Genomic DNA, 25294 nt, shown 5'->3' with positions numbered 1-25294 from the left:
CCAGCAAAACTGTTTGCTCAATCACAAACTATTCTGCTGATAATAGCATTTTCTGCAGTTTGGCACAGTTCAAGAACTAGTTCCTTAAGGCTGAAGAACTGATTAGAAGGATTTCCCCCCCCTCCAAATCTATAAAAACTTGGTAGAAGAGACAGATATAGCTCTAAAATCTGAAAGAAATGTAAGCCAAGAACAGTCCGTTCAGACACCTACACAGTCCTACCTACAGACACTGCCCAGGATTTTTAACAAGTTAATAATTCCCTTAGCTGTAGAAGCAAAGCACTGCTTGCTTTTTCAAACATCCAGAGTACCTGATGTAGGCTGAACATGCACTAGTGCATTTTTCAGTCTTATTTCATGCAAAAGCAATTCCATCCACATGCTCCAAGGCTGCTTCAGGACAGAGCAGCTCAACAAGTGCAGATGGTCAGAGTTGCTTCAAAATGCACACTCCTGATCCAAATTAAAATTATAATTTTAATGTACATATACTGTTGTTTAACTGATTGTCTGCTAATTCCCTTAGTATCAACAGCAAAACATGGGTTTACACACTTTTCAGTGCTTCTCATACATGTAACTCAGTATTATTTAAAGAATCCTTTAACACTGATTTTCTGCCTCGAACTGAATTCCAAGATGTCACCAAGAGTAAAATATTAACGCATGCTACATACATTATTCAGCATTTATAATAAGTACATACGCAGTTTGTCAGTCTGAATAGCAAAAGTACCACCAAATTAAGGAAAAAACTATATTGCCACTGATACTCAACAGGTGGAACCTGTCAATCAATACAAATCCATCTTGCAAGAAAAATAACTATGAAATACAATCCAAATAGTTTTAAATCAAATTCCTCACTTAAAATCAGTGATTAATTAGTAAGTGTGTACTTAAAATCACTCCAGCTAACCAGCCTGAACTGCAAACCCAAACACGACCTAAAGGACTACTTAAAAACATAAAACAGAAGACCCAGACAAGAAGCAGACAAAGGGTTAAACGCAGCTATAGGCAGCATATGACATCCTTAGCACCCAAAAGGTTAACTAACAAACTTTGACAATGCCAAAAGCATCTGAGAAGGAAAGACAACCGAATACATTGGTTTTTTCTAGTTTACTGTCATTAACTCCTAGTGCAATTACAGATGTGATTCACATCTTTTGATAAATTTTACAGGTTTGGCAATATTCCAAGTGACCTCTTCTCTTTTCCATTATTAAAGGGAATTTTGCTTGCCTGAATAACCACAGCACGTCTGCAGTTATGCTTATTTTAGCAATGTGAGGAGGCAAAGTTTGGATGTTTACCTGCTCATGATGGACAAGAAAGCTTTGCAAAAACTTTTTGCTGAGAGCCCCCAAATCACTTCAAATTAGTTACATTTTCTTTGGGAGTCTGTTCCTTACTCTGAAGGCTGTCTGCCACACAGAGTTATAGTACCCTAAAGAAATGAAACCCATTTTAAAAAGTTGTGGGTGCATGCATTTTCACACACATAGCCAAGCCACAATTCAACCGAGCTCTGAAAGCCAACAGGGGACCTCAGGGAAACTGAGGATGGGAAATAGGAGAGGACACCTCACCTACCACTATCATTAGCCAGGCAAGTACGATGCGTTTTGAATCCTGTCAGCTGAGCAGACCTCAATAATCCAAAGCATGAGTGGAAACAAAGTATCAAAGACACTAAATAGAGTGAATTTTTTTCAGATTAAAACTAAAGAGCTCTGGCCTTCTGAAGGCCCATGTTTATACAGATTGTGCTGAAGTGGGTGGAATTTTAATAGTTTCATTTGCAGCTCACCATTAACAAAGCCAAACCAAACAACAACATAAAAAGCAACTGCAACAACTCCACATTTCCACACATACACACACACGTAACAAAATAACTTATTTTTTGAGCATTCCCAGAATTCTGACCTGGATGGACTGGTCTAAATTAAAAAGAAAGCATCCTTCCCTTTCTGCCTTAGCATTTAGGTAAGTGCAACCCTGTAAAAGAGGCCACCTAACAAAAATATAAAAAACCTTACAAAAGTTAAGTATTCAAACCCAAAAACTTTTGATGATAAAGTTGCTTGTATAACTTCAACTCTCAAACTCAAGTGGAAAGCAGTCATTAATTACGTGATCACCCAGAATTTCTCTGGCATGATGCTCTGCACACTTTTCTGTAACTATGCATATTAATGTTGTTGCTGGAACAAGCAGTGGATACACGCAAAAATGAAAAGCACCTGTGAAAGTCACATGATAAAACCAGTTACATGGTGCTTTCTTCCTAATACACGGAAGAGCCCTAAGGATTTGATGGGGACAGCCAATCTAAATCTTCAGCTAACTCAGCTCCGTGGAGCACTTCAACAGATTCAGAAGTTCCTCTGCACCCTTGGGTCCAGCTGGTCCTTGTCCCTACCCAAGGGGTAGGACCTGGGTTTGCACTAGACCTGCTCTTCCCACTCCCTTATTTCTTCAAAGCTACACACAAAGGAAGCAAGAGTCAACCTATTCAGCGTGGCTTCTTCATCTTAGCAGATGGGGATGGGCTCCGTAGCACACCCCTGTCCGAAAGTCCAGACGCACCATGCACACATCTCAGTTTGCTGGTCAGTACTTGGCAAGCCAGAGCTCCTCCTCCTCTGCTAGAATGGCACTGCACGGGAAGATCTGAAGCTATTTACTGAACACAAGCTTAAAGAGGGCTTTGGAGGAAAGTATTATGCTCTAGAACTTCCTCAGATGTGAAGCCAATACTGAATCTTTATTACTGTCCAGTTTTCACACATAACCATTTGGCCTGCCAAAGCCAAATGTGCGAAACATTTTGTCCTTTACTTGAATGTACACAAATTATTCATGCACAAAACTATAAAGGAACAGACACATGTCCAAGAAATAGACTTGCAATCTTATATGGGCGTAGTCCTTTTAAGTCTTATCTTTTCAGCTACATATTTGTTTCCAATCTCAGCACATACAAATGAAATTATATTTATATGGAAACATCAGAATGTGTTATGTCCTTCAATTCAAGGGATACCTAAAAATATACATCCACATAAATCAGATTATAAAGCATCAATATAAATGCACAACACAGATGAAACCTGCTCATTAATTTCTGTTGCCTTACAGATCCTCAGCTCATAGATTTGTTCTGTCATTCTGGATATGCACAGAATATATACTTTTAATACCAGTTTTATCTGGGTTTAATCCTTCTCCTGGGAGCAGAGGAGGACAGAATATAATATTGATTGTATCTATAAAGACAAAATAATTAGTATCCTGTTGAATGCTACTTCTAACATGAATGACATGTCAACTACCTGCTTCCAAGGTGTAGTAAGGCACCTAAGCAAAGAAATGTCATACCCCATCCAACAATGACTAAAAATATTTTATCACAAATATTACCTTATAAATGTATTCATGTGTTAATTCACCAGTTGCAAACAGCGTAACAGATATAGCAATAATCATACACATTTGGCATTTCTTTCCCAGTCAGTATATTGGATTAAGTCATAGGAGCAACACTCTCTCTAAATGAATGCTGCTCACTCCTCCCACAACATGAACGAGTCTCTCCAAGAAGATCTGGCTAAGCCATGAAGTACTGAAGCCTGGGGATGTAGGAAGTCTGGAAAGAGGCAGATCACGTCTTACACAAAAGATTATCAAGGCTCATGCAGGGACATACCGGAGTCAGACCCGGCACTGTCTATAGAAGTAAAACACAGTGGTGATTGATGGGACAGCTTAAATAAATATGCACACCAAACCAAAATTTCCAAAATGTTTTTAAAAGAAATACGGTAAATATGAAACAGTGTCAAGTAAAAACAAATCAGGTCCTTATCTCACCGCCACAGTTGACACTGTATTACAGCTTCCCAGCAGGTGTTCGTGTTAGATTAGGCATGGTAAGTACTAATAAATACAGTCCTCCCTACTACTGGAAGGCAAATTAACTGAAAAAACAAACCCCTATCACAGGCAGAAATAAATACCATCAAGCACAGACCACAACATCGCACTATAGGGTTTTTGATTGAATATTAGTTTTCACTTTATTAAAATAAATACATGTATTAAAAATAGAGCATGGTTGTGATTCTCTGACAAAAAACCTATTGCTTCAGTCCCAAAATAGGAACCAGAATCCCTCTATTTTTCCAGTATAAAAGACTATTTCCTTCATGAGCATTACATGGCCAACCCTAATTTTAAAGCTGACTTATTTGTGACCTTTTTCTGTTAGGAAGAGCATGGTGTTTACACATCTGTTGAAACACCATACCCTTTGCAAAGTAATATTTAATTGATTCCATAAGATGTGAAGACATGTTTTAAATAAGACCACCACTGATAAAGAAACCATACCAATTAAAATCAGCATGCTGCTTGATAAAGCTTCATGTTTGTCAGCCATACCAATCTCTCCACTTTGTTAAAAAAAAATAAACAGCAGAGCTTGCTACAAAAGTCTCTGATTTTCTGACTAGAAATATTTCTCCTACAGACTAGTGCCTTGTATTTTTGCAAAACAATCAAAGCATGCATGGCACTTCAAAGTCTAGCACATTCTAGCAAGATAAAGGCACCATAAATATTAATTAATCCTGCATGTGAGCAGCTCTCCTACTATGTCTTTGAGCAGATTTGGAGCCCAGGATCAGAAATCAACCAAGAAGCTGATACAATTGACTCTCCTTAAAGACATGTGTATTCCTTTAAACTGCTTGAAAAAATAAGATTTTCAATTTTAAAGAGATTCATCAATTAAGTTGAAACACATATTGTAGTTAATTCTAAGATTCACCCTTGTAACTGCCATTTAAGATGAAAAAATGTAAAAGAAGATATTTAAAATCTTACATATTGTCACCAAACAGTATAATTTTTCTTGTTCTATTTGTGGGATTGCATGTATTTAACAGAAAGGGAGTGCAAAGTGCTTTTACATGTCTTAATGCTTTAAGCATATACCCATTTCCCTAATTTCAAACCCACCATCTTTCTGGATGCCCAGAACTCCATCACTTCTACTCTTCCAGTGGAATAAGGTATTTTAGAAGCAAAGCTCAGCCACCTTCTCCTGATTTTACCACTATGTGAAGCACACCTTTAACTCAGCTGAGAAGAAAGGTGGAGGAGCAGTATATGGGGTACCTTACTCACACCTGCCTCCGATGAAGGCACCATAGGTGAGACAGCACACACAGTCCATGCGAGCCCTTCAGAGAGCCTGGGTTCACAGGGCATTGGCACATGCACCCAAGGACAGCCAGGCATGCTCAGATGTCTCGCCAGTGCCACCAACACCACTGAGTAACCTTGTGGTGGCTAAGCCTGGCCTTGTGCAACTGCCCCACGAGCTGCAACTGCTGCACAGGGAACTTTTCTGTTTATTTGCCTCCAACACAACAAATTTAGAGCTGTCAGGGCAGACTTCACTGCACCTACTGCTGGATCCTTGTGCTGTCCTTTTATGAGCTGGTTTGTTCAGATAAAGGTAAATCATTAGATTCCTCTTGGTAATGGCTAACTACCAGGCCAAGGACTTCTGTGAAAGTCATTGGTGCCCTAACAAGGCTGAAATACTGAACCCTGAATTAGAAGTTGCCTGTTTCCACTCTCAACTTCTTGTACAAAGTTCTAACCAAGGCACAGAAATACCTATCTTCCAGGAAAAAAAGATAACAATTCATCTTCTCAAGCAACAAGGTCACCAATAATTCAAGTCACATTCCTGAACTTATGTTTCCAAGTAAGATATTTGGCCTCTTAAAAGAACGGGTCTTCAGCTTCTGGTGATTTTGTTGCACTGTTTTCTCTTTTTTCCCCTCAGTATTAAGAAGTGGCCACTGCAAAAGCAGTTTCTACTGGAGCAAGTTTCCCCTCACATCAAAGCAAGTTCTCACAGAAGTAATCCCTGGTTTGAGGAGGATGCTACAGTTCGGGGAGGGGGGGGCGGCACCAGGATCAAAACCAAGAACCATACCATGCAACCTTGGCTGTAATACCCAGCAACTTCCTTGTGAGACATTATTAACCATTACATAAGGTGGAAGCTTGGCAGTGTCTACAAAAAGGTATTGAATGGAGAACATGAAGACACCCATCCAAATGAAAGATAGCGTCATGCTTCAGGGTGCACCTTTCCTTGTCAGGGGGCTGAGGTGCCGAAGACAACAAAAGCTGCACCCTGGACTGTGCCCCACAGATACTGGGTGGGGGCAGGAACAGGGCTCCAGGCAATGAAGCACTCCGGAGTACCGGCTCCATATGGTTAAAGGCTGGTTTGTCCTTCTCATAGAGAAATAATAAAGAAGGTATTTAGAGAAGAAGCTTACAATTACTGCCGCTGGCAGAGTAACAGTTCAGAAGGAGTTAGGTGGTCATAACAAACAGGCAAGAAACTCAGGAGTTCATGGTTAGCAACACGGGAGGAGGCTCAGCACAGAGTTACATATAAACAACGGGCAGCCACTTTCTCCTACCTCATCCACACCTTTACTAAAGCACAGGCTTGACAACTCAGTGTTTGCAGACAGAATTACTGAGGTAAGTTTCAAGGCAAACACATGTAAACTCCTGTTAGGTAAGTGTTAATAATTCACAGCAAGACGCCAGCTCTCCATTAAGACATTCAATGTGTGAAGAAAACATTGCAAAAGGTCCTTGGAATAAGCTGAGTAACTTTGAAACAAAAGGAATTACTTAGCCTATTGGTATTGTTCATCAAGACTTTTTTTTTTGCTGCTCTTAAAAAAAAAAGAGGTGTTTCTGTCTAGAGTTCAGATTTGCATAATTAAAACCATACACAAAACCTCCTCCCTTTCTGACACCGCCACCTCTGCACTTGCCAGCTCAAAGGGCAGCATCCCCCTCTTGTCCAGCCACCAGGATCCAGTAACCCACCAAGGGAGTGGTACCTTCACAGCTACCACAGCTCTCCAGTAACCGGTTCTTAAGGTGCACCATCGCCACGTGCTCAGCAGACCAATGGGGCAACAGCCAACACTGCTTGCAGGGATCAAGACAGAAGATCTAAGACACCTCTTCAGAAGGGGAGTAAAACTGCCCCGGGCAAGAGGCAGTCAGAGAGCCAGCCAGGTCCCAGTTGGGACAGGTGACAAGTGGGATGGTGAGGTCTCACTACTGGGGCAATAGCTGAACTTTTTTGCTTCATCTCCCAGTAATCTCACATGTAAAGGGTGTCAAACTCCTTTCACAGTGTAAGTCTGATCTAATACCCCAGTAAGGTATAAGTGTGTGCTAATGAAAAACTTAAGATACTTTAGAGATAAAAGTAGACCGATGCTTACATTCATTTACTTTTTATTTATTATTACTGCTGTTTCCCAGTTAGCTGGTATCCTCCCCTCAAGACATTATTAGGTTTTATTGGATTTCTTAGCTCAGTCACTGAGCGACCATAGCTGCACTACTCTGGAACCTCAGCAGAACCCGTGCAGCAGCCCTACACCACAGCAACTTCCCAGCTTAAACCAGAGATCTTTACAGCATGCTGCACTGTGCATCTAGACATACTCTCCAGGACAGGGGGAAAATGTGATGACTGTGGAAAGGGAGGCAGGAAGACAACAAAGGTCAGTACATGCAGTATTCCTCCCATCACCTACCTCCAGACAGGAGCTAAAAGTTGTTATATTTATACACAATTTGTCAATACACAGCCTTTTCAATGCAAAACCCAGCTAGAAATCCTATACAGACTCCTACCTCTGGCATTCTCTTTCCTTGCCTTTCCAACACAATGCTGCCCAACTTACATTTGTCCAGAATGCTCTCTCTGCAAAGACTGTTTGCCTTTGATGAGGTTGCCTTTTTCTATGCAGCCCTCCATTGCATCTCAGCCTGTTATTACATTAAACATATCTCCTCTAACTAGTCCCATCCTCTCCATCATCCTCAGCTACTGCCTACATCCATTCCACCATGTCAGGTCTCTGATACCCAGTTTTGTGCACTTCAGTCCTCCCCTCGTTCCTGAAGAAGTTACCCCTACATATCAGTATTACTAACCTATTATTCCCAAGGCTTAAGACTCTAAGACTTAGCAAGGGCAAAATATTTGTTTGCTGAGGCCACCAAATGTCACAATACAGTCTCTGTAGAACTCTTGGTGCAACTGTATCTATCTGTTGTCTCTTCCATAAAATTTCTGGAAGAAAAAAAAAAGGCGGGGGGGGGGGGGGGGGGGGGCGGGGGAGGGAAGTCTCTTGTGTCTATACATAACCTTGCAGGGTGATGTCCTAACCCACAAATAGGATACCAAGACACTATGGTAATTAAGAATCACCTCTGCATGCAAGATGATCAGCAGTGCAGGGATGCCCACATGAATCCTCTGGACTCTGCGTGGATTTTCACGCTGTCAGATGCTCATTTCTGTCCCTCAACCCCCTACAATCAGCAAAGAAACAACAGATACTCTTATCACTCAGCTTTACTGTCTCGTCCCTAATTTGGGCATAATCCCAGTTTAAACCAGTTATCTAACAGCTAAATATAATTTCTCTAGGCTGTGTAGCTTCCAGAAATAACTAATGCTGCATCCTCTTCCCCTCATCAGGGAAACACCCAGCAGCACTTGCCAAATCCTAGCCCACCCCACTGCCCTACTCAGCAGGGCCATGTGGCACAGAGACCCAGCCCTCACAGCAGACACTATCCATGCTCCTGTGTGGATTAGCCACCAAATCCACAGGCTGATCTGCAGCTAATGATTTTTTGAGCCTTGTCCCTTCCCAGTGCTTCAGCGAGCCACTCCCAAGCAGCTTCTAAGGACCCACTGACCTCCTGCTCACTGCTTCTGTCCCACTCTTCGGAAGGAACTCAAAAGATACTTTACAGAAGGATCTAAGTTGTGCGTACTGTAAATAAAACATGTATTCTTACAGGGTGGATGTAGCCCTAGTCCATAGTACCAAGGGAAGAAAAACGAAAGGGCAAAAGCCTTCTTAGTCCCTGCAGTAAAATCTGCAGCTGACCTTTCACAAGCTGGTTAAATAATTTCTCCCTCAATGGTCTTCAGTCCTGTTTCAACTCTTTTAGTCCAAATATCTCCTAAAAAGCTGGGAAGAACAAAAGCAAAACCAGAAAGAGTATTTCCAGAGTTATCCTAATACAAAGGATGGAAAAAAAAAATTCTTCATTTCTTCCAAATTCAGCATGCTTGATCCTTTTCTACACATTGATGTTGCACCAGTTGAGCATAAATCACCAATTCCACACTCTGAAGTAAAGTCAGAAGCCCTCTAATTCTCTCCAGAGGCAAGGGACCTCCAACTATTTTATCTCATAACTACTCACATTCCTCCTTGTTCTGGAAGCTTCTCAGTAAGAAGCATCTGGCAGAGTTTGGTAGGGACACCTAACGCCATCTGAATTGAGCACAGCAGTTCTTGGTCCTTGTAGTCCGAGTCCAACCCAGCCAGCCTCACATGGGCACCAATTGTTGCAGCACAAACAAACCAGTAGGCTGCAACAAGGCTTTACCGTTGGTCAGATTCTACTGTCTGTGCTGTATCTCCTTCCTCCAGAGGTCAGACCACACTACTCCTCCTCCATTGACCCCCTCCCACAATCCTCAGGGCTATTTAACCACTTAGTGGGAACAAGCTACAGCTGCACATGGTCCATGTCAATCAACCCACTGCCTCTGAGGCAAGGCCACAGCTGTATGTTATCAATGCTGATCAACCCACTGCCTTCAGTCCTCTACACCTGATGTGGCGGCATACGCAATATCCCACTAACTCACCACGCTGAGCATTCAAACACATGTCTGAGGAGCCTCAGCTCTACCCGCTACGAACTTCACTCACCCTGCTTTGCAGTGTCTCATCTCCAGGAAACCACATCTCATAGCTGGGAGATGTTTCCTGATAGAACAAAGAAAAAGATGCACAATAAAACCTCGACTTAGAACAGAGAGACATACGTTACAAAGAAATGGTACATTTTACATGATTTTTCTTTCCCTTGGCATTGTACACTGAAATTTTGTCTAAGTAACACACAGGTTTTTAGTAACTTGGACTACACATGTATTTAGATTGTTGTGAAATGGTTAAACTAACATTTTTCCATATGGCAATGCTTCATGGAAAAGAAAGATCCAGACACAAAGAATATTTTCCATGCAAAAAAAAATAACATAGCAAACTTTATTTGCAAGTTTAGAAAGAAACAATATATATCTACATATATTACAGGCAAAATATCTTGTCACAAAAGTTAAATAATTCCCCTGCAATTAATAATACCAGCCATCCCAAAGCACCTCTAGTTTCCTTGTTCCTTATTATGCTCCTAAACCTTTCCCCTTCCTCCCATCAACTACCTGCAGTCCAGCTCTCCTGGGCAACTACCCCTCAGAGAAGGTGTGATAATGTAGAGATGCAATTAACAATTTCCCTTCTCAGTGATTCAATTCAAGGCTTCATCAAGGCTTGCAAAGCCAATTGGAGCTCTTCACCGCTGCACAAAATAATCTTTGACACTAAAACAAGCCCCAGCAACTCATCCACTTATCCCAAAATATATACGGTACTTTGAGCGCATCAGCACAATGGCCACCCCAGTTCCATCTCCCCCTATGCTCAGTGGTCACCAGACCTCTGTTCAACTGTCCCAGTTTTTCCCAAACCTCCTGCCATTCCCAGCAGGGACTCTCAGTCTCTCTGCTTGCAAAGGCTGAGTTATGAAATAACCAAAATAACAAATAAACACCCCACCTTTGGACTTGATGGAAGGTCCCATTACACTCCCCGCATCCTGCTGCTTCTGTGTCCCTGACAGCTCAGCAGCTGCTTCTGCTGCAGAGTCATCCCCAGCCCTCCAGCCTGGAAGGAAACCCCTTCCTCTGCTTCTCTGGCACTTTAACGCTGGCTCCAAGGAACAAGCCAAGCAAACTCCCCGTTGCTTTTCTGCTTTCAGTCTCCTCTAGTGTTGGATTTTCTTTCAAGAGGGGTGAGCAAGCAAGCCCCTCTGTAGCTCCCCTGCTACCTATGTTCTACAGGAATCTTCCACATTCTTCTTGCGAACATCCCAACTAACTGCTCCCTTCCAGCTTTGCTTTGATTTGCCCCAGATGTTGCCAACCATATTTCTCTTTTCCCCTTGGCTTCCGCTCCATCTGGCTGAGTTAAGACACAGCACAAGAAGAGCTCCTGCTTCCCTACAAATGCTTTGGCCCTATTCTAATTACAGGGGCAAATCACCCTATAGCACAGCAATATGGTTATTAAATGCCTTTATCTCAAGCAAAGGACCATATTTCAGAAAACTGTAAGGAAGCCAGAAACAAATAATTCACTGCAGGAATCTCATTCTTTTCAACTGTAATTCAAATGACATCTTAAGCCTGCTGTCTTCAGCTCCAAAAACGTTCTATGGCTAAATCCCACGCTGAATGTTAAATCCAAGTAGCTGGACTTGTTCCAGAAGAAGGGTCTCCAAGGGCTCAGCGCACCTGGGACAGATGTCCTGCCATATAAGACCATAAGAAACTGTGTAGCCACCGCAACTGCAGTATGGCCATAAAAATGAGGTCATTGCTTCCCAATGCCACTGTTTCCACAGTGCAACAGCTCTTCAACCTGCCAAGTAATGATTGCTCTCTCTGTCCCCTACCCCAGTCATCGGGATTCGGAAGCCACAGAGTAAAAACTGGTGTTTGTGGAGCAAAGGCAATATGGATCATGCCCCATTATCTCTACCCACTCCTTCTGCAGTGTCACCTCACTGGCTCTCCTGGGGCTGAAGCCTTTGGCAGCCTTCAGGATGCAGGAAGGATATCCTCCATAGAAAGCAAGATGACATCCAGCTTTCAGCCAGTTTGTCAGAGATTCCCAAACAACCAAGCCCTCAAACCCAGTATCTAAACACCAAGGAGCTTTGTTTTCAAAAGACTTCCAGAGAGGAAGCTCTGACAAATGCAGCACTGCAGCATAGCTCCCCAAGTGTCCCTCCAGGCCAGCTATCACAGGGACAGAGGCAGTTACCAAAGACCAGCAGATCTTCTCTTTTTAATTCTGGCACTTATGCCAGATCCCACACTCCACAGCAATCAGAATTTCCATTTGAAAATTCCATATAAAAGTTCCATATAAACTGGATGCTACTGGATTAAAGAAAGAAAGTGCATACATTTGTGATTTAATAATGCACTGATACAGCCTGAAGACCTGTTCCTAAAAAACACTGGATAGGCTGTCACAAGTTGAAAACAACAAATTATAGTAGAAGGCAAATAAAATATAGCAAGTTGTGCCAAAGCACACAGTAATTACTACAAAACAAGCACAAACAAAACATGAACAATATTTAGAGAGACAAGCTGAAAGCACTACTGAAATGAGAAACAGCTCAAGAAGACATATGGACAAGACATAAGATCCCTTTACTGCAAAAAAATGGTATTAATTCGTGTGGAAGACCTCAGCATTACAGACCTGTTCCTCTGGGAGAGAAGAAGAAAGGAAAGAGGTTCTCGTTACTGTAACAAAATGTAAGGATATAAAAGATCTAGGATAAGGTTTCAAAAACTACCTAAGACCCCGAGGTTCACCTTTAAAAGTGAGTCAGGGGCTTCAGAAAATGTCATCGCTAGAAACTATGGCGGAACTATTCACAGAGTGCAACACACCGCGGCAGCCAGTAGGGACCACACACCGCTGGGTCCGACACCGACCTTGCATCTTACCAACCCGCTCAAGGGCTGGAGCTTCTCTGAGGGCCAGGTGGCACAGCAGGCAGAGCTGTGAGGCCTGGAGCAGCCCCAGGACGGCACCTCGGGCACAGTGCTCCCCGGAGGAAACCAGGACGTCACACCATGAGCGAGACGGGGCAGGGATGCCCAAGCAGGAGTCAAAGCTCTCCTCTTCCTGGTGGTGGTGGCACTTCAGTGGCAATCCTGTTTTCCAGCCCAAATGGTATTTTACTTAGCTATTCATTTCTTACACTGTTTCCATCTTCTCCCCTTCCTTATCTCCTCTTGTTTGAACCATGCAGCCATAATCCACAGTCACCTTTTTTCTCTTTTTCTTGTCCATTCAAGGAAAAAAAGTACTTGTCAAGACAGCAAAAAGTTATGACTCCGAACCATCAAGACTTTCTTTTACTGCCGGGAAGACCCTTCTGTCAGCCACTTCATACTCAATGCTGGAGACTGCACCTGCTTGACAAAACCTCTGCCAGCTAAATGCAGACTTGCCAAAATCGTTTCTCAAGAGCAAGGAAAAAAGACGCAGGAGATCAGATATTGACCAACATTCTCCTGAAGCTCAAAAAAGCCCACCACTGCATCGTAAACAGCAGCAAATGATGACCTGTGCTCCCTTTAAACAGCAGCGTGGAAGCATTTAGTTCAACAAGCCAATTTGGTACCAGCTTTTTCCAGGCCCTGTGGCCCCATCTGCCTATTCCAGTTTAGTTTAGCTTTGACTGATCCCAGTTACATAACTGTACCCTTAAGCTCCTAAGTTGTAAGGTCAATATCAGGTTAAAATTGTTGCTGTGTAAGACAATATAGCCAAAGCCTGATCTGTCCTACTGCCACACCTATTCTTCTCTGTATCTGATGCAATTCCCAGTTCGAAGCTCGGCAGAAGATTCCCTTTCCTTCTCACATACATCTTTCATTTTTTTTTCCTTCTTCTTCCTTTTCCCTCCCAGATTATTTTTAATTTTATAATACGCTCAGGAAGGTGACCAAAATGAAAGTTAGAAGAGCTAAATTGACAGGAATGCTTCTGTACCATCATTTTACTACAGGCATTGAATTGAAATGCTTTAGGCAGTACATCATATGGCCTGTCGCGATCACACTGAACTACCATGAAATGGGGCAGGAAAAGACCATGGCATTTTGCCAAATGTTCAATATTTTTAAACTGAAAGTGAAATAACCCACAAAAGCAGATGGAGCTCAACTTCAGAGCAGGTCTGTCCCGATAGCACACTGTCCTGAAGGTAGATACCTTGTAAGCCCTGGGCTCCCTAATGCTGGAATATGATGCAGGCAGGCTTGGTTAAATGAGCTGACAGGAAAACCACCTGGCAAGTAGTTACTGAGACTTCCATGCCAAATCCCTACTGATGTTCCACTACAGCACTGTCAAACTGTTTCTGCAAGACACTTGAATTTAAGAAGGGCTTGATTGTTGTTTTTTTCCTAAATTTTTCTGACATCTTTAAAAAAAACACCCTGACTTTTTTTTGCACTTGTGAGACACCAGCAGTGTAGCTGCAGTGTAATAGTAGGGTATGCCTTACAGAGTAGTAGTACAGCAAAAGCTTTGGAGAATAATGCAATGAAAGAAATCACACTTATAAGCCTGCTTCAAATGCTGATGCTGGAAAGCATAATACTTTTTGCAGTAACCCAGCAACTTCTGTTCCATCAAAGGTATGTTGCAGCACAAGGTAAGACAGCAGAGTTTTCATTCTCCTGTGGAAAGAAATTATTCTCAGTCACAGAATCACGGAAAAGATTATGTCAGAAAGGACCTCTGGAGGTCATCTAGTCTGATATCCTGCTCAAAGCAGGGCCAGCTTCAAAATCTTATTGGGTTCCTTGGGGCCTTGCCTTGTCAAGGGTTGAAAATTTCCAAGGACAGATTCCAGATCCTCCTCGGGCAACCCATTTCAATACTTAACCACTCCTGCTGGACATGTTTTTTTCCTTAGATCTGCTCAAAATTCCTCTTGCTGCAACTTGTGACTGTCATTGTGCAACTGACAACACCCAGTTCCATCTTCTCCTTAGTCCCCATGCGGTAGTAAAAGTGGAATTACGTCCTTCCTTATTCCTCACCAGGCTGAAACAAATGCAGCCTTTTCTTCTCTCATCCCCTAAATGTCTTGATGGCCCCCCCGCTCCACTTGCTCCAGTATGTCAACATCTCCCTCGTACAAAGGAGCCCAGATGCGGACTGGCAAGGATGAAGTCACTTTCCTTCACCTGTCAGTCACCCTTTTGCCCATACAACCCTGTATGCAGGCACCCTGTTCTCCAAATGATGACCCTTCCACCACTCACTAACTTCCCTAACTGGTTTTCTTCTGATCCATGTGAGGCAGTGTAATCCAGCTGCATCTGGGCTAAAAAACAGGTGGGAGGCTTTGTTACGTAGCTCACTCCAAGAAAGAAAAGTATGTTCTTCTGTCACATTTGCACTGCCTCTGTTGAGAAAAGGGTTATGAAACAGAAAGGTTCCACCTGAGCCTTGACAGAGTGTGGAAATGGTATGTGCTCAGACCTCAAGCAGAGAACAAGACCTAGAAGCATAGTGTGCCAGAGATTTTTCAAATATGCAAATTCACCAATGTAAATCTTACTAATTATTCCACTAAAAAGTTGCTTTAAAACCCTAAATACAGGTTGACTGCCAATTACATCACATTTCGTTCGTGAATATAGAATTAAAGCATGTTAGCTCTGAAAAAAACCCAGCTTCTTATTGTGTTTATTTAAGTAACTGGCCCACCTAATTCTCCCAGCTGGCTGTAGTTTGGTACCCACTCTGTGGCACAGCCCACTTTCTATATCATTTGTGAATATGCTGTCCCCTTCTGAAGACCCATGAGATGTGTCCCCATGGCACGCTGTGACAAGAGCTGTCACTAGATGCAAAGACACGAACACGTGCTTGAGAAACAGTAGTGAAGCAATAAGCAAAAGGCACACCATATTTTGTCAGCAGGAACGTTATGAAATAGCCACAAGAAAACTCAACCATATTGTTCTAATTTAGGATACAGTAGATAGGGTCTTATTTTGGAGCATGAAAATGTAATCTATCCCAGTCTCTTTCCCCAGCGCCCCTTTCAAATAACAGTCTGCACTGTCATCCACATTAAATTAACAACTAAACATAGCCGACTTCCAACCAGGATGTTACAAGGATTTAGCCTTCCTATATACACATACACTTAGGAAAGAAATCGTGGTAATGAGATTGAGATCAAAATACCACCCGGAATCCTTTTAAAATCGAGGGCAGGGAAAAGAGAAGAGGGATTTCTGTATGATTTAAGAAGGATAAATATGAGATATGTATAATCAAAACAACAAAATTTGAGAACTTGTAGCAGATGTGTTAATCTGCGATCTTTAGCTTCAAATTCTCCCATTTCACATAAGTGTCAGCTTGTCCCAGAGCTTGACAGCACTGTATAAAGAAACAATTGCATATCTTCTAAAAACAGAAGATGGTGAAATCTCTCGGACAGTTTGCCCAAAGACTCCATTGTGCCTAAACTCTTATGGGAATACAACTCAGAAAGGTTTATTCAATAAATTAAAAGAAATACCTCCTACGGGAAGCAAAAGACATAACAGAATGAAAAACATTTCCTGTAGGAAGAATATTTTTAGACTTTTAGGGAGAGAGGCAAATGAAAACTGAACAGAGCACTGCCAACTGGTTTCTCACCACATTACTCTCAGTAGGGTGCAACTCAATCGAAATCACCCTTTAGAGAAAAAAGAAAAAGACGGTGCTCAAAAACCAGCTTGCCATATTACAACAGTGGCAGGAAACAAAGGGATAAAGCAAATAAAACCTGAAAATAGCAATGGAAAATCTGTATTAGTCTTCCTCTCACAAAATCAGTTATAGATGTTCAGTGGAGGTACAGTCCCATCACTGAAAATCAAATCCAGGAAGCCAGTCCTTTGGAGAAGCAAGACTTAAGGCAGTGCAAAAGAAATCTTAATCACACTATAAAAAAACCGAACCTTTCATTTGTTAGCAAACTCTGTATCATACTCTGTATTTGGCTGAAAACCATTTTGTCCATTTATGAGACAAACCCATTTATGAGAACAAAAGGACTCATTAACATTTCATTTGGCCGATCCAGATAACAGGCTACAGCTACAGTAAAGCAGTTTATTTTTTTAGTATAAACTTCAGGTGATGAAAGCCAGAAAGACACGTTATCCTAATTTTTAAAGCAGGACCTACCCAAAGTCCTAGCAGGTTCTCAGCAGCCACAGGGAGAGTTTCTGCATGGGACTGAGTGCTCATGTGTGTCCTCACTAAGTGCAATTCTCAAAAATATCTTTGAAACCTTACACTGTCAAAGGGTCCTCATGGATAAACACCATAAATCAGAAGGTCTTCTCTTTGAGACAATACAGAAGAGAGCAGGTAGGAAGATCCTGAAAAAGACAGTGTTCTGGCTTCACAACTTGGGAGGCTGATGCAAGCTGTTCCCATAGGCAGGGCTGTGAGGGTGATGACCCAGGGATGAGAGCTTTAGGGTGGGAAACTGATGTTTGTTTTTATAGGCCAGAGACACAGCACCTAACCTACTTAGCTCCAAAAACACGAACATGTGGTACCCAACATCTGGTTCCAGTACGACAATGTGGCAAGCGTCAAGCACTGGAAGCTCAACAAATCCTTCAAAAACACTCTTAACTCTCCCCAGGATTTAATAACTCCTTGCTGACAACCAGAGTGGAACAGACATGTAACTTGAAACAGCCAGTCTGTATACATCTAGGAAAAGCTGAAACTCAACCAGAAAGTGTGCACATACATTTCCGTGATATGTGTTATTGCTACACGATAAGAATAGATAAAAACCAATAGAAATTATTTTTAACAAACAGAGCTTAAAAGTCTGCAAAAAACGACCGACGCAAAAGTTTTAAAGAGAGGTGAAAGAAGTAAAATTCCTAAGACTGAATGATAATTAAAGGCTTTGCTTCCTGCTTGATACTTCGTTTTGATTAGTAGGATTCACCAGCCAAAAGCAAAGCACACACCTGAGCACTCTGTCAAATTGAAGCCTGAGAGCTCAATACTTTGCAAAATTGGACGATAAGTCACAATGTCAAATTCCAATGAAGTCTGAACCTTGCCCTTACCTCCAGTTTCCGTAAGCTCAAGGGAGTATTTGGCCTCTTCTCCCACCATCCAGACACCTGTGTCTGTTAAAAACAAGCGTAACCCAGGATGTGCAAAAGTTATGTTGTAAAATATCAGCTTAATTCCAGTGTTCTCAATGCTTATGTTCTCAAATACTATGCCACATAACCAGAAAATCAAATATGAGCAGCATTATATCACATTTAATGACACTATAATAGTATTGCCATTATAATCTTCATTCTCATTAGCTTTTTACATTAAGATTTCAACTCCACAACTCAGACACTGACACTATCTAGCTACCACTATACCATCACGAGTAGTCAGCCCTACTTGCTCAGGACTCCCTGCTCATTTCCATTATGGGATTTACATCTGGAAGGAAAAAAAAATCCCCCAAAATATGCTTAATACCTATATGCGTATACAGTCACAACACTGCAGAAGAGTGAAGACAGACTCCTGAAAACTTCCCCACCTGCAAATCACGACAGCTGTAGTTCTTGTCATACGAGAGAGTCTGCAAAGCTAAATGTACTGCCAGCTCCACCATGAAGTCAAGACAGCAGTCTGGGCCGTTGATATTTTAGAGGCTGCCCAAAATTACTTTTCAGTCTTATTTCTATTATTTTCACAAGTTCCTTTCCCATTACTTAAGCAATGCACACTTGGGGAGAATTCTGTCTGTCCTAGCTGTCAACTCCCATATTTTCACCAAATGTCTTCAAATGTAATTTAGTTGGGAATGGGAAGAGTGCATTTGCCAAATTCAGAAAAGTTGAATATATTTAGCTACTTTTAATGGCACTCCTCTTCATACAAGACCCACAACATTTCTGCCCACCAAATTCTGCAGTTACAAAACTCTTACAGCACTGAATAGGATGGACTTAGGCTGAAACTAGTCTGTGTGTCTAGTGTTTTAGCATGTCTTATGGAAGAAAATAAAGCAGAACAGTTCAGTGGTAAATATCAGCACACAGTTTTTTACTTCAAAAGCCTTCCAAAGCACAGTTCTCACACACCTCATTAAAAAGCCCCCCCTCACAGGGAAAAATGCAAGTTAACAATCTTGGGTATGGGGGAGTGTCCAGTTTTTTAAATGTCTGGAGGAAGACCAAAGAAAAATGGTGACAAAAAGCCATTTAAACATGCTAGACCCCCATTTTGCTTCCTGGGTGGTTAATTGGGGCTCTACACAGGAATACATTCAAAGCTCTCTTCCATCCATAGAGAAAGATGTCTGGGTTAGGTATCAAAGTGCTTAAGGGCAAGTAAAACAGACACTGAGCTCACACTGAGCTACGTATCACTCTTCAGAGATCATTATGGCAAAATGAACAACTAGTGCTGATGGCAATCTGATACATTCTCTGAAATTCCTTCCCAAAGACACAAACTTTCCACCTGACAAGGAAACAGTTCTAGGGCATCTCATCCTAACAAGCAACACAATAAACAGGCAAACGCAGAAGCAATGAAGTCAGAAACATGAGGCAAACAGCTCAGTGAAGATACAGCCTGTAAGACTATGGCAACTAGAGAGCAGTAAATAGGACATTGTCACAAGAGAATAAATGTTGAGGAGGTATTCCATTAAAATATTTGCATGTATAGTGTTAAATTAGTTTATTGGGGAGTACTGGCCTTTAGACCATGTGAACTATTGCAGTCTTTAATGGCAAAGCCTTATTCCTAGTTCCAAGTGCAGCAGCTTTGCTTTTACACCTCAGAAGCTTCAGCTTTGCCCCCATGACAAATATGCTGTCACATCAGAACCACTTGAAGTGCAACACGTAGTGAAAACTGGGGAAAGGATGACTTCACTTACATATCTCATGCCAGATCTTTTAAAAGGGATGCAGCATATATACTCGTATTTCACATTTTCTTCATGCATCCTAACAAACAGGAGAAAACTGCTTTCTTTTTCTCTTTTCTGTTGGTAACTTACAATTTTCAGAATATGTATCAATCACTTGTTATCAGTTGAATAGGGGAAGGAAAAAAATAAGAAAAGCTCTCCTTCCTCTAAATTTACAATGAACAGGTTCTGCTCCTGTAAACTTGATAGTGCGATCAGTCCTTTCTCTCCAAAAGAATTTGTCCTACTAACCTCAAAGAAAAACACTCATCTGAAGTACCTGAGGATAGATATCCTTACAGGAATGTGACCTGTCCGTTTGCCCAATTTTAAAGAATTTTTCTTAATGGAATTAAGATTTTTTTCTATTTATTTATTTATATCTCTGAAATAATTTTTCATGTACGTCCATCCATCAGCACAGTTTTGAAGCAAGCACTGGCTGTAAAAAAGCAGAAAAAGTAAGCTAGCCACTCACAGCAACTTGGAAAAACTGAGTTAATAGTAATTTGCAAAAAACAGTGATGCTCAGGGGGAAACTTTGGCAAGCAAAGAGATACGGAAATAGGGAATCTGAGACCACTTTCCCAATGGATTTAAACTCTTAAAGTATCAAGCAAGTGAATTTATGGAAGCTGACCTCCCAGGGCACCTATGAGCTGAAACTAGTGGTGTGAACATTCACTACTTCCAGCAGCCATGTCCTAAGTTAATCACTCCATATGACTCAAACAGAGGATATAAAAATATTTAGCTAAACTAATGTTCTGATATTGCAGATGAGTATCTCAAACATCCTTGCAGCTCACCACAGCTTGGCCAGCCAGTAGCTCAGGACACACCAGGACAGCTCCTGGCTTCTCCCTCTAAACCTGGTGAGGACTCAGGGCGCACTGCTCTCCTGCACCGTGGGAAACCCCTTGCCCAGTTGTGCTCCACGGAAAGCCTTCCTGGGCAAGGAAGCAGGTCCATGGCAGGCTACGCCAGGAGGAGGAAAAGGTGAGGAAGGGCTGAGCCAACCACCCGCAGCAACCCAACGGCGCTGAGGAGCACTGTGCAAACTCACAGTGGTGCCTCCTGCTTCCCGGCGGCCAGGCGCGCTAGCAGGAAGGCAGCAGACATGATGTTACCATTACTTTAAAAGCAGCTCCCCCCCAGAAAAGCCTGTTAGCTGGAGATGTTAATGCTTAATCAGCCAGGAACACACAGAGTACGACAGCAAAATAATCGGGCCCTGTAAGTGTAAGTGTGTAGATGTGGTTTATCATAACAAAGCGATTAGTCAGATTCATTCACATGGTGTGCTGTATTTGTTATCTACATGCTGTGGCTTTCCGTTGCCGTCTTTAGGACAGAAGAATCAGCACAATTAACACAACTTGAGACGTCACACAGATCTATTTATTTTGAACTGTTTTGAGCTTTTCACCTGGCAAACATATTCCAGTCAGTCACTGTAAAACACTTGCACCCTTAACTTGTACGGGACTATTCACATACTTTAGCATAAACATATGACTAGATGTTGGCCGAATCAAGGCATTAAGGTATCTCTACATATTTCTACCATCTTTTTACATGATACATAGTTTACTTAGAGTCACTTAACCTTATCAAACACTTAATGAAAGCATAATAGTCATAACAGACTTAATTTTGTAAGTGAATTTTCTTTAAAGAAAATGGCTTAAAGGGACAATTCCGATCGGAACTGGGGATGAGCATCTTTTCTCCCTTGTTAAAAATCCTCCTTGTCTTTGCCAGACTAAAACCACTGGAAATGTTGTCACTGATTTCCACAGACCCAGGAACGAGGAGGGGGTTTAAGCAGCTTATACCTGAGCAGATAATAGAAAAGGGAAAGAATGTTTGTCAGCAAAGTAAAGCTCTACCTAAAATAATCTTTACAGTTGTAAAATATTCTTGTGAATAAAATCACATATCGATAAAGAACAGCCAGATCATCCAGAAGTGAGAGACAACTCTGTCACATGATGCTTCACATCCAAAAATCTGTGGATTCAAGAATACAGGCCTAACACATTCCTTTGTGTAAGGCCTTTAGGTGTGACCTGCCGCTGAAACTGGAAATCCCCTGTGCACTGTGGCATTCCATTAAAAATTATTTATGAATGGCCGCATGAACTAAGCAGCAACCTTTCCCTCCCTAGGCCGGTAGACAGGGTTGCAGTATAAAACGCTGAAGAGTCAAAGGGCAATAAAAAAAAAAAAAAAAAAAAAACAAACAATCCATCCTTCTCCTGGCCTCAGATGAAAACTATTATGGACATTTTGGTCTCATATACAGAAATCACAGATCAGCTGGCAAGGGAGCGCTCGGTGCACACTTTAAAACCTGAATCCAGCTGTGGCTGGTGGTGCCACCCCTGCCGCCCTGCAGTACCAGGCTGCCCCAGGGTGTGCCAACGCATGCTGCAAACCACATCGTCACCATCTCCCTCCAGACACTGCCACAGATCCAGCTTGGGGCAGGCCAAGAAGGTTCTGTGCAGAACTTATTATTTTGGCAGGTTCTGAAGAGACAATCTCCATGGCATTAAAGTAGGAGGAAGAAAATAATCCCCACATGTATCTCCTAAAATACCACTTCTAGTGCATAACCCTGTTACTTGCACAGTGGTTTTAGACGAAGATTTTCCAGAAAGTGAAATCATACTGAAGGTGTTGGAATGAAGGTAAAGAAAACAGATTTTGCAGTGAACACTTCTTTTATCCTCCAGCTAATAAGGATGGGAATTTTATGTAATTAAACCAAAACCTTCCATGTTCATTTTCAGCCTGTAGCCATCTATCCGGTTGTCTTTTACAGCTGAGTAAAATCATTGTTCTGATGTATTTCATTTTCTAAGTTGAAAAAAGCAGAACGACAGGTTTCCTATCAAGAATGCCATAATTTGGATAATGGGAGCTTAGAAACTTACAGTACTGTAAATAGTAATTTCCTTTTCACCCAGTGAAATGTGGGGATTTTCCACCTCCTCAAGCACACCCGCTTTGCCACAGCTAGGGTGAAGCCCCAGAGGCAGAGAATCCTTCACTTCCTAAAAACCAAACAAGTCCTTTTCCAATAAAGACTAAACAGGAAGCAAACGACTAAATCCTTCACGAACAATGCTGTTTTATGACAAAACCAAACTGAATGACCATTAGGATGCATGCCTGCAATAAGAGGGGGAATATGATCAAAATTATGTATGTGCAGTTTCTTTTAAAATATAGAGTCAAACAATTTATACATGCCATTGCTGATAGCTACAACTAAGTTAATATCTGTATAATGCTTTGAAAATAGAAACTCTGAAACCAGCAGGTATCAAGTTCTATGGCAAATGACACGCAGTGCCACAAATCCACAATGACGATGCGAGCCCAGCTACAGGTGCAGCACACCCTGCTCCTGCAGTGCAGCACCACCACTGTGACTGCTGGGACAACAGCCACCACGACACTTGTGCCCAACTGAGGGCTCATGGAGAGGGGCTGTCTGGCCACCTGTCCAGCCCAGGCACGGGGACCCAGCATAGAGATGCAGATACTTGCTTGTCGTGACGGCACTGGGCTCAGACCTTCCCCAGACAGTTCTCTTACAACAGTGTCACACGTTGTTTTGGGTTTTTTCCTAACATAAAGGGGATTATTTTTTTTAAACAACACTCACACATATGTCTCGATTACTCTAAAAATCAGGTCTCACCAATAGGTGATATGTCCAATAGGAAAGATATGTCCAAAATACAAGACCATACTTTGTTACTGTAAACACCCATTTCTTAAATACATGAAAGACACTCACCCAGGTTGAAACGCCGACTAAACAACAATTTGTAAGAGAACAGTAACACCACACGAAGCCGCACTGAATCAAATTTAACTACAAATTACATCACTATACTGCAATCATTAGCAATACACACACCCCAAAAATATTTAACTATTTAAAAATGCTAGACATACACCAAATTAGGAACAAAATCGTACTTTTGAATTTGCAGTCTGAAGATGTGCTGCGCTATGTGGTTTGACAACATAAAGATCTGAAAAAATACGCCCCGAGTGTCTGACATCTTCACATGGGTTCAGTGAAAACAGGGAGATCCGCTTACATTCGCAGGTCAGAGACCATGCTCTGAGTGTTGGACTCAGTCAGGAAACTGCACGGGAAATCTTACCTGTCTTAATACTTTTTGATGTTCCTTATCAGACTGTAAGTGGGTAAGCAGCCAACTAAAGGTCACTGCCCGCTGTCTCACTGGCGGCTTTTTGTCACTGTCACTGCTGCCCCCACAAAGTTCTTTGAAATCTTGAACTTTTAACTATCTTAAAATTTGAGGAACAAGATGCTAAGAGTAACTTCTGATCACAAGACTTAATAGTAATCCATTTTTGAAAACTGTTAAAAATCTTTGCTGCCTCTTTCAACATTAGCCAGCGCCGTGGCCGAAGTTGCCAGCCAAGTGCTGATGCTCCATCCTAATGGGCAGTTGTCAACAACTTTTATACCCCAAGCTAACAGCAGGATGTGGGGGCTTGTTCAGAGTGAGAGGCAGCCTTTGCCCAAAAACTACTTTTCCTAATACTGTGCCATCATGGTGCCTAGTTTGGCTTTGGATCCCTGATCCCTGTGTCAGATAACAATTTTTCAAGGACATCTGCATCCCACTGAAACAGCGGGGTTGTTTTGTTGGTAGATCTACTGGGCATTGGCTGCTTAAAATAAATACATCTTAAATGGAAATGGAATTAAAAGGAAAAGGCTGCCTTCCAACCCCAACGCAAAAGCTCCAGGAGGAACTACTAAACAGATAAGCAGGAAACCTCATCGCTACAGACAGGACAGAGAATTTCTTCAAACAAAAAATTCCTTCTTCTCCTGCTACAAAGGGCTGCGCAGAACCAACTCGCCGAGCAACTGCTATCAAGAAACAATGCCACATTCCTTGAATACATTCGTCCACGTGGTATGGTATCTGCAGCCCAACATCGACGACATCCAAGTTAAGAGAATAAATATTTGCACTGCAAAGTTGGATTTGTCTTGGAATACGATCGCTCCTCATGTGGTTTTGACACATGTATGTTGTCAAATAAATCACAGCCCACTGGGTGTGCACATGAAAAATAATTTGTCTATCTTGTTGGAAGCCATCGCATACTTCAGTTTACGAGGTGTGAAACTGGGAGGGGGGCGGTTTTACATGCCCAGGACAACTATAAACGGAGCCCGTCGAGGGCACATCCAGAGCCGCCGCCCGCCCCACCAGCGCCGCGGGTCCCCGCGCTCGGCGCTAGCACCCGCGCCCGCTGCCCACGGCGGCACGGCGGCGGCACGGCAGCACGGCGGCGGCACGGCAGCACGGCGGCGGCAGCGCGGGCACCACCGAGGGGGGCGCAGCCGACGCCCCCGCGGGGCCACCCCGTCCCGGCCACCGGCGGCACGGCAGCTCCGGCTGCCTCGCCGGGGCGGGCA

General features: G+C 42.4%; 1 protein-coding gene across 2 annotated transcripts in view; it reads right to left on the bottom strand.

Annotated features, from left to right (window-relative positions):
• The window catches only part of ARHGAP6 (Rho GTPase activating protein 6), a 344557-nt gene that overhangs the window by 312392 nt on the left and 6871 nt on the right, over positions 1-25294 (bottom strand). Inside the window, exon 3 of one of the 2 annotated variants that reach the window (XM_080376884.1) lies at positions 9879-9935. The exons of the other annotated variant lie outside the window; for it this stretch is intronic. Coding sequence (XP_080233010.1) covers positions 9879-9935 — 57 coding nt within the window. The remainder of the gene's footprint in view (positions 1-9878; positions 9936-25294) is intronic. 2 annotated transcript variants of the gene reach the window in all.

The sequence above is a fragment of the Falco punctatus genome, assembly GCF_963210335.1.
Source record: "Falco punctatus genome assembly, chromosome: 2".
Taxonomy (NCBI): Eukaryota; Metazoa; Chordata; class Aves; order Falconiformes; family Falconidae; genus Falco; species Falco punctatus.
The sequence above is the reverse complement of the archived record's forward strand: the minus strand, read 5'-3'. Positions and strand labels throughout refer to the sequence as shown.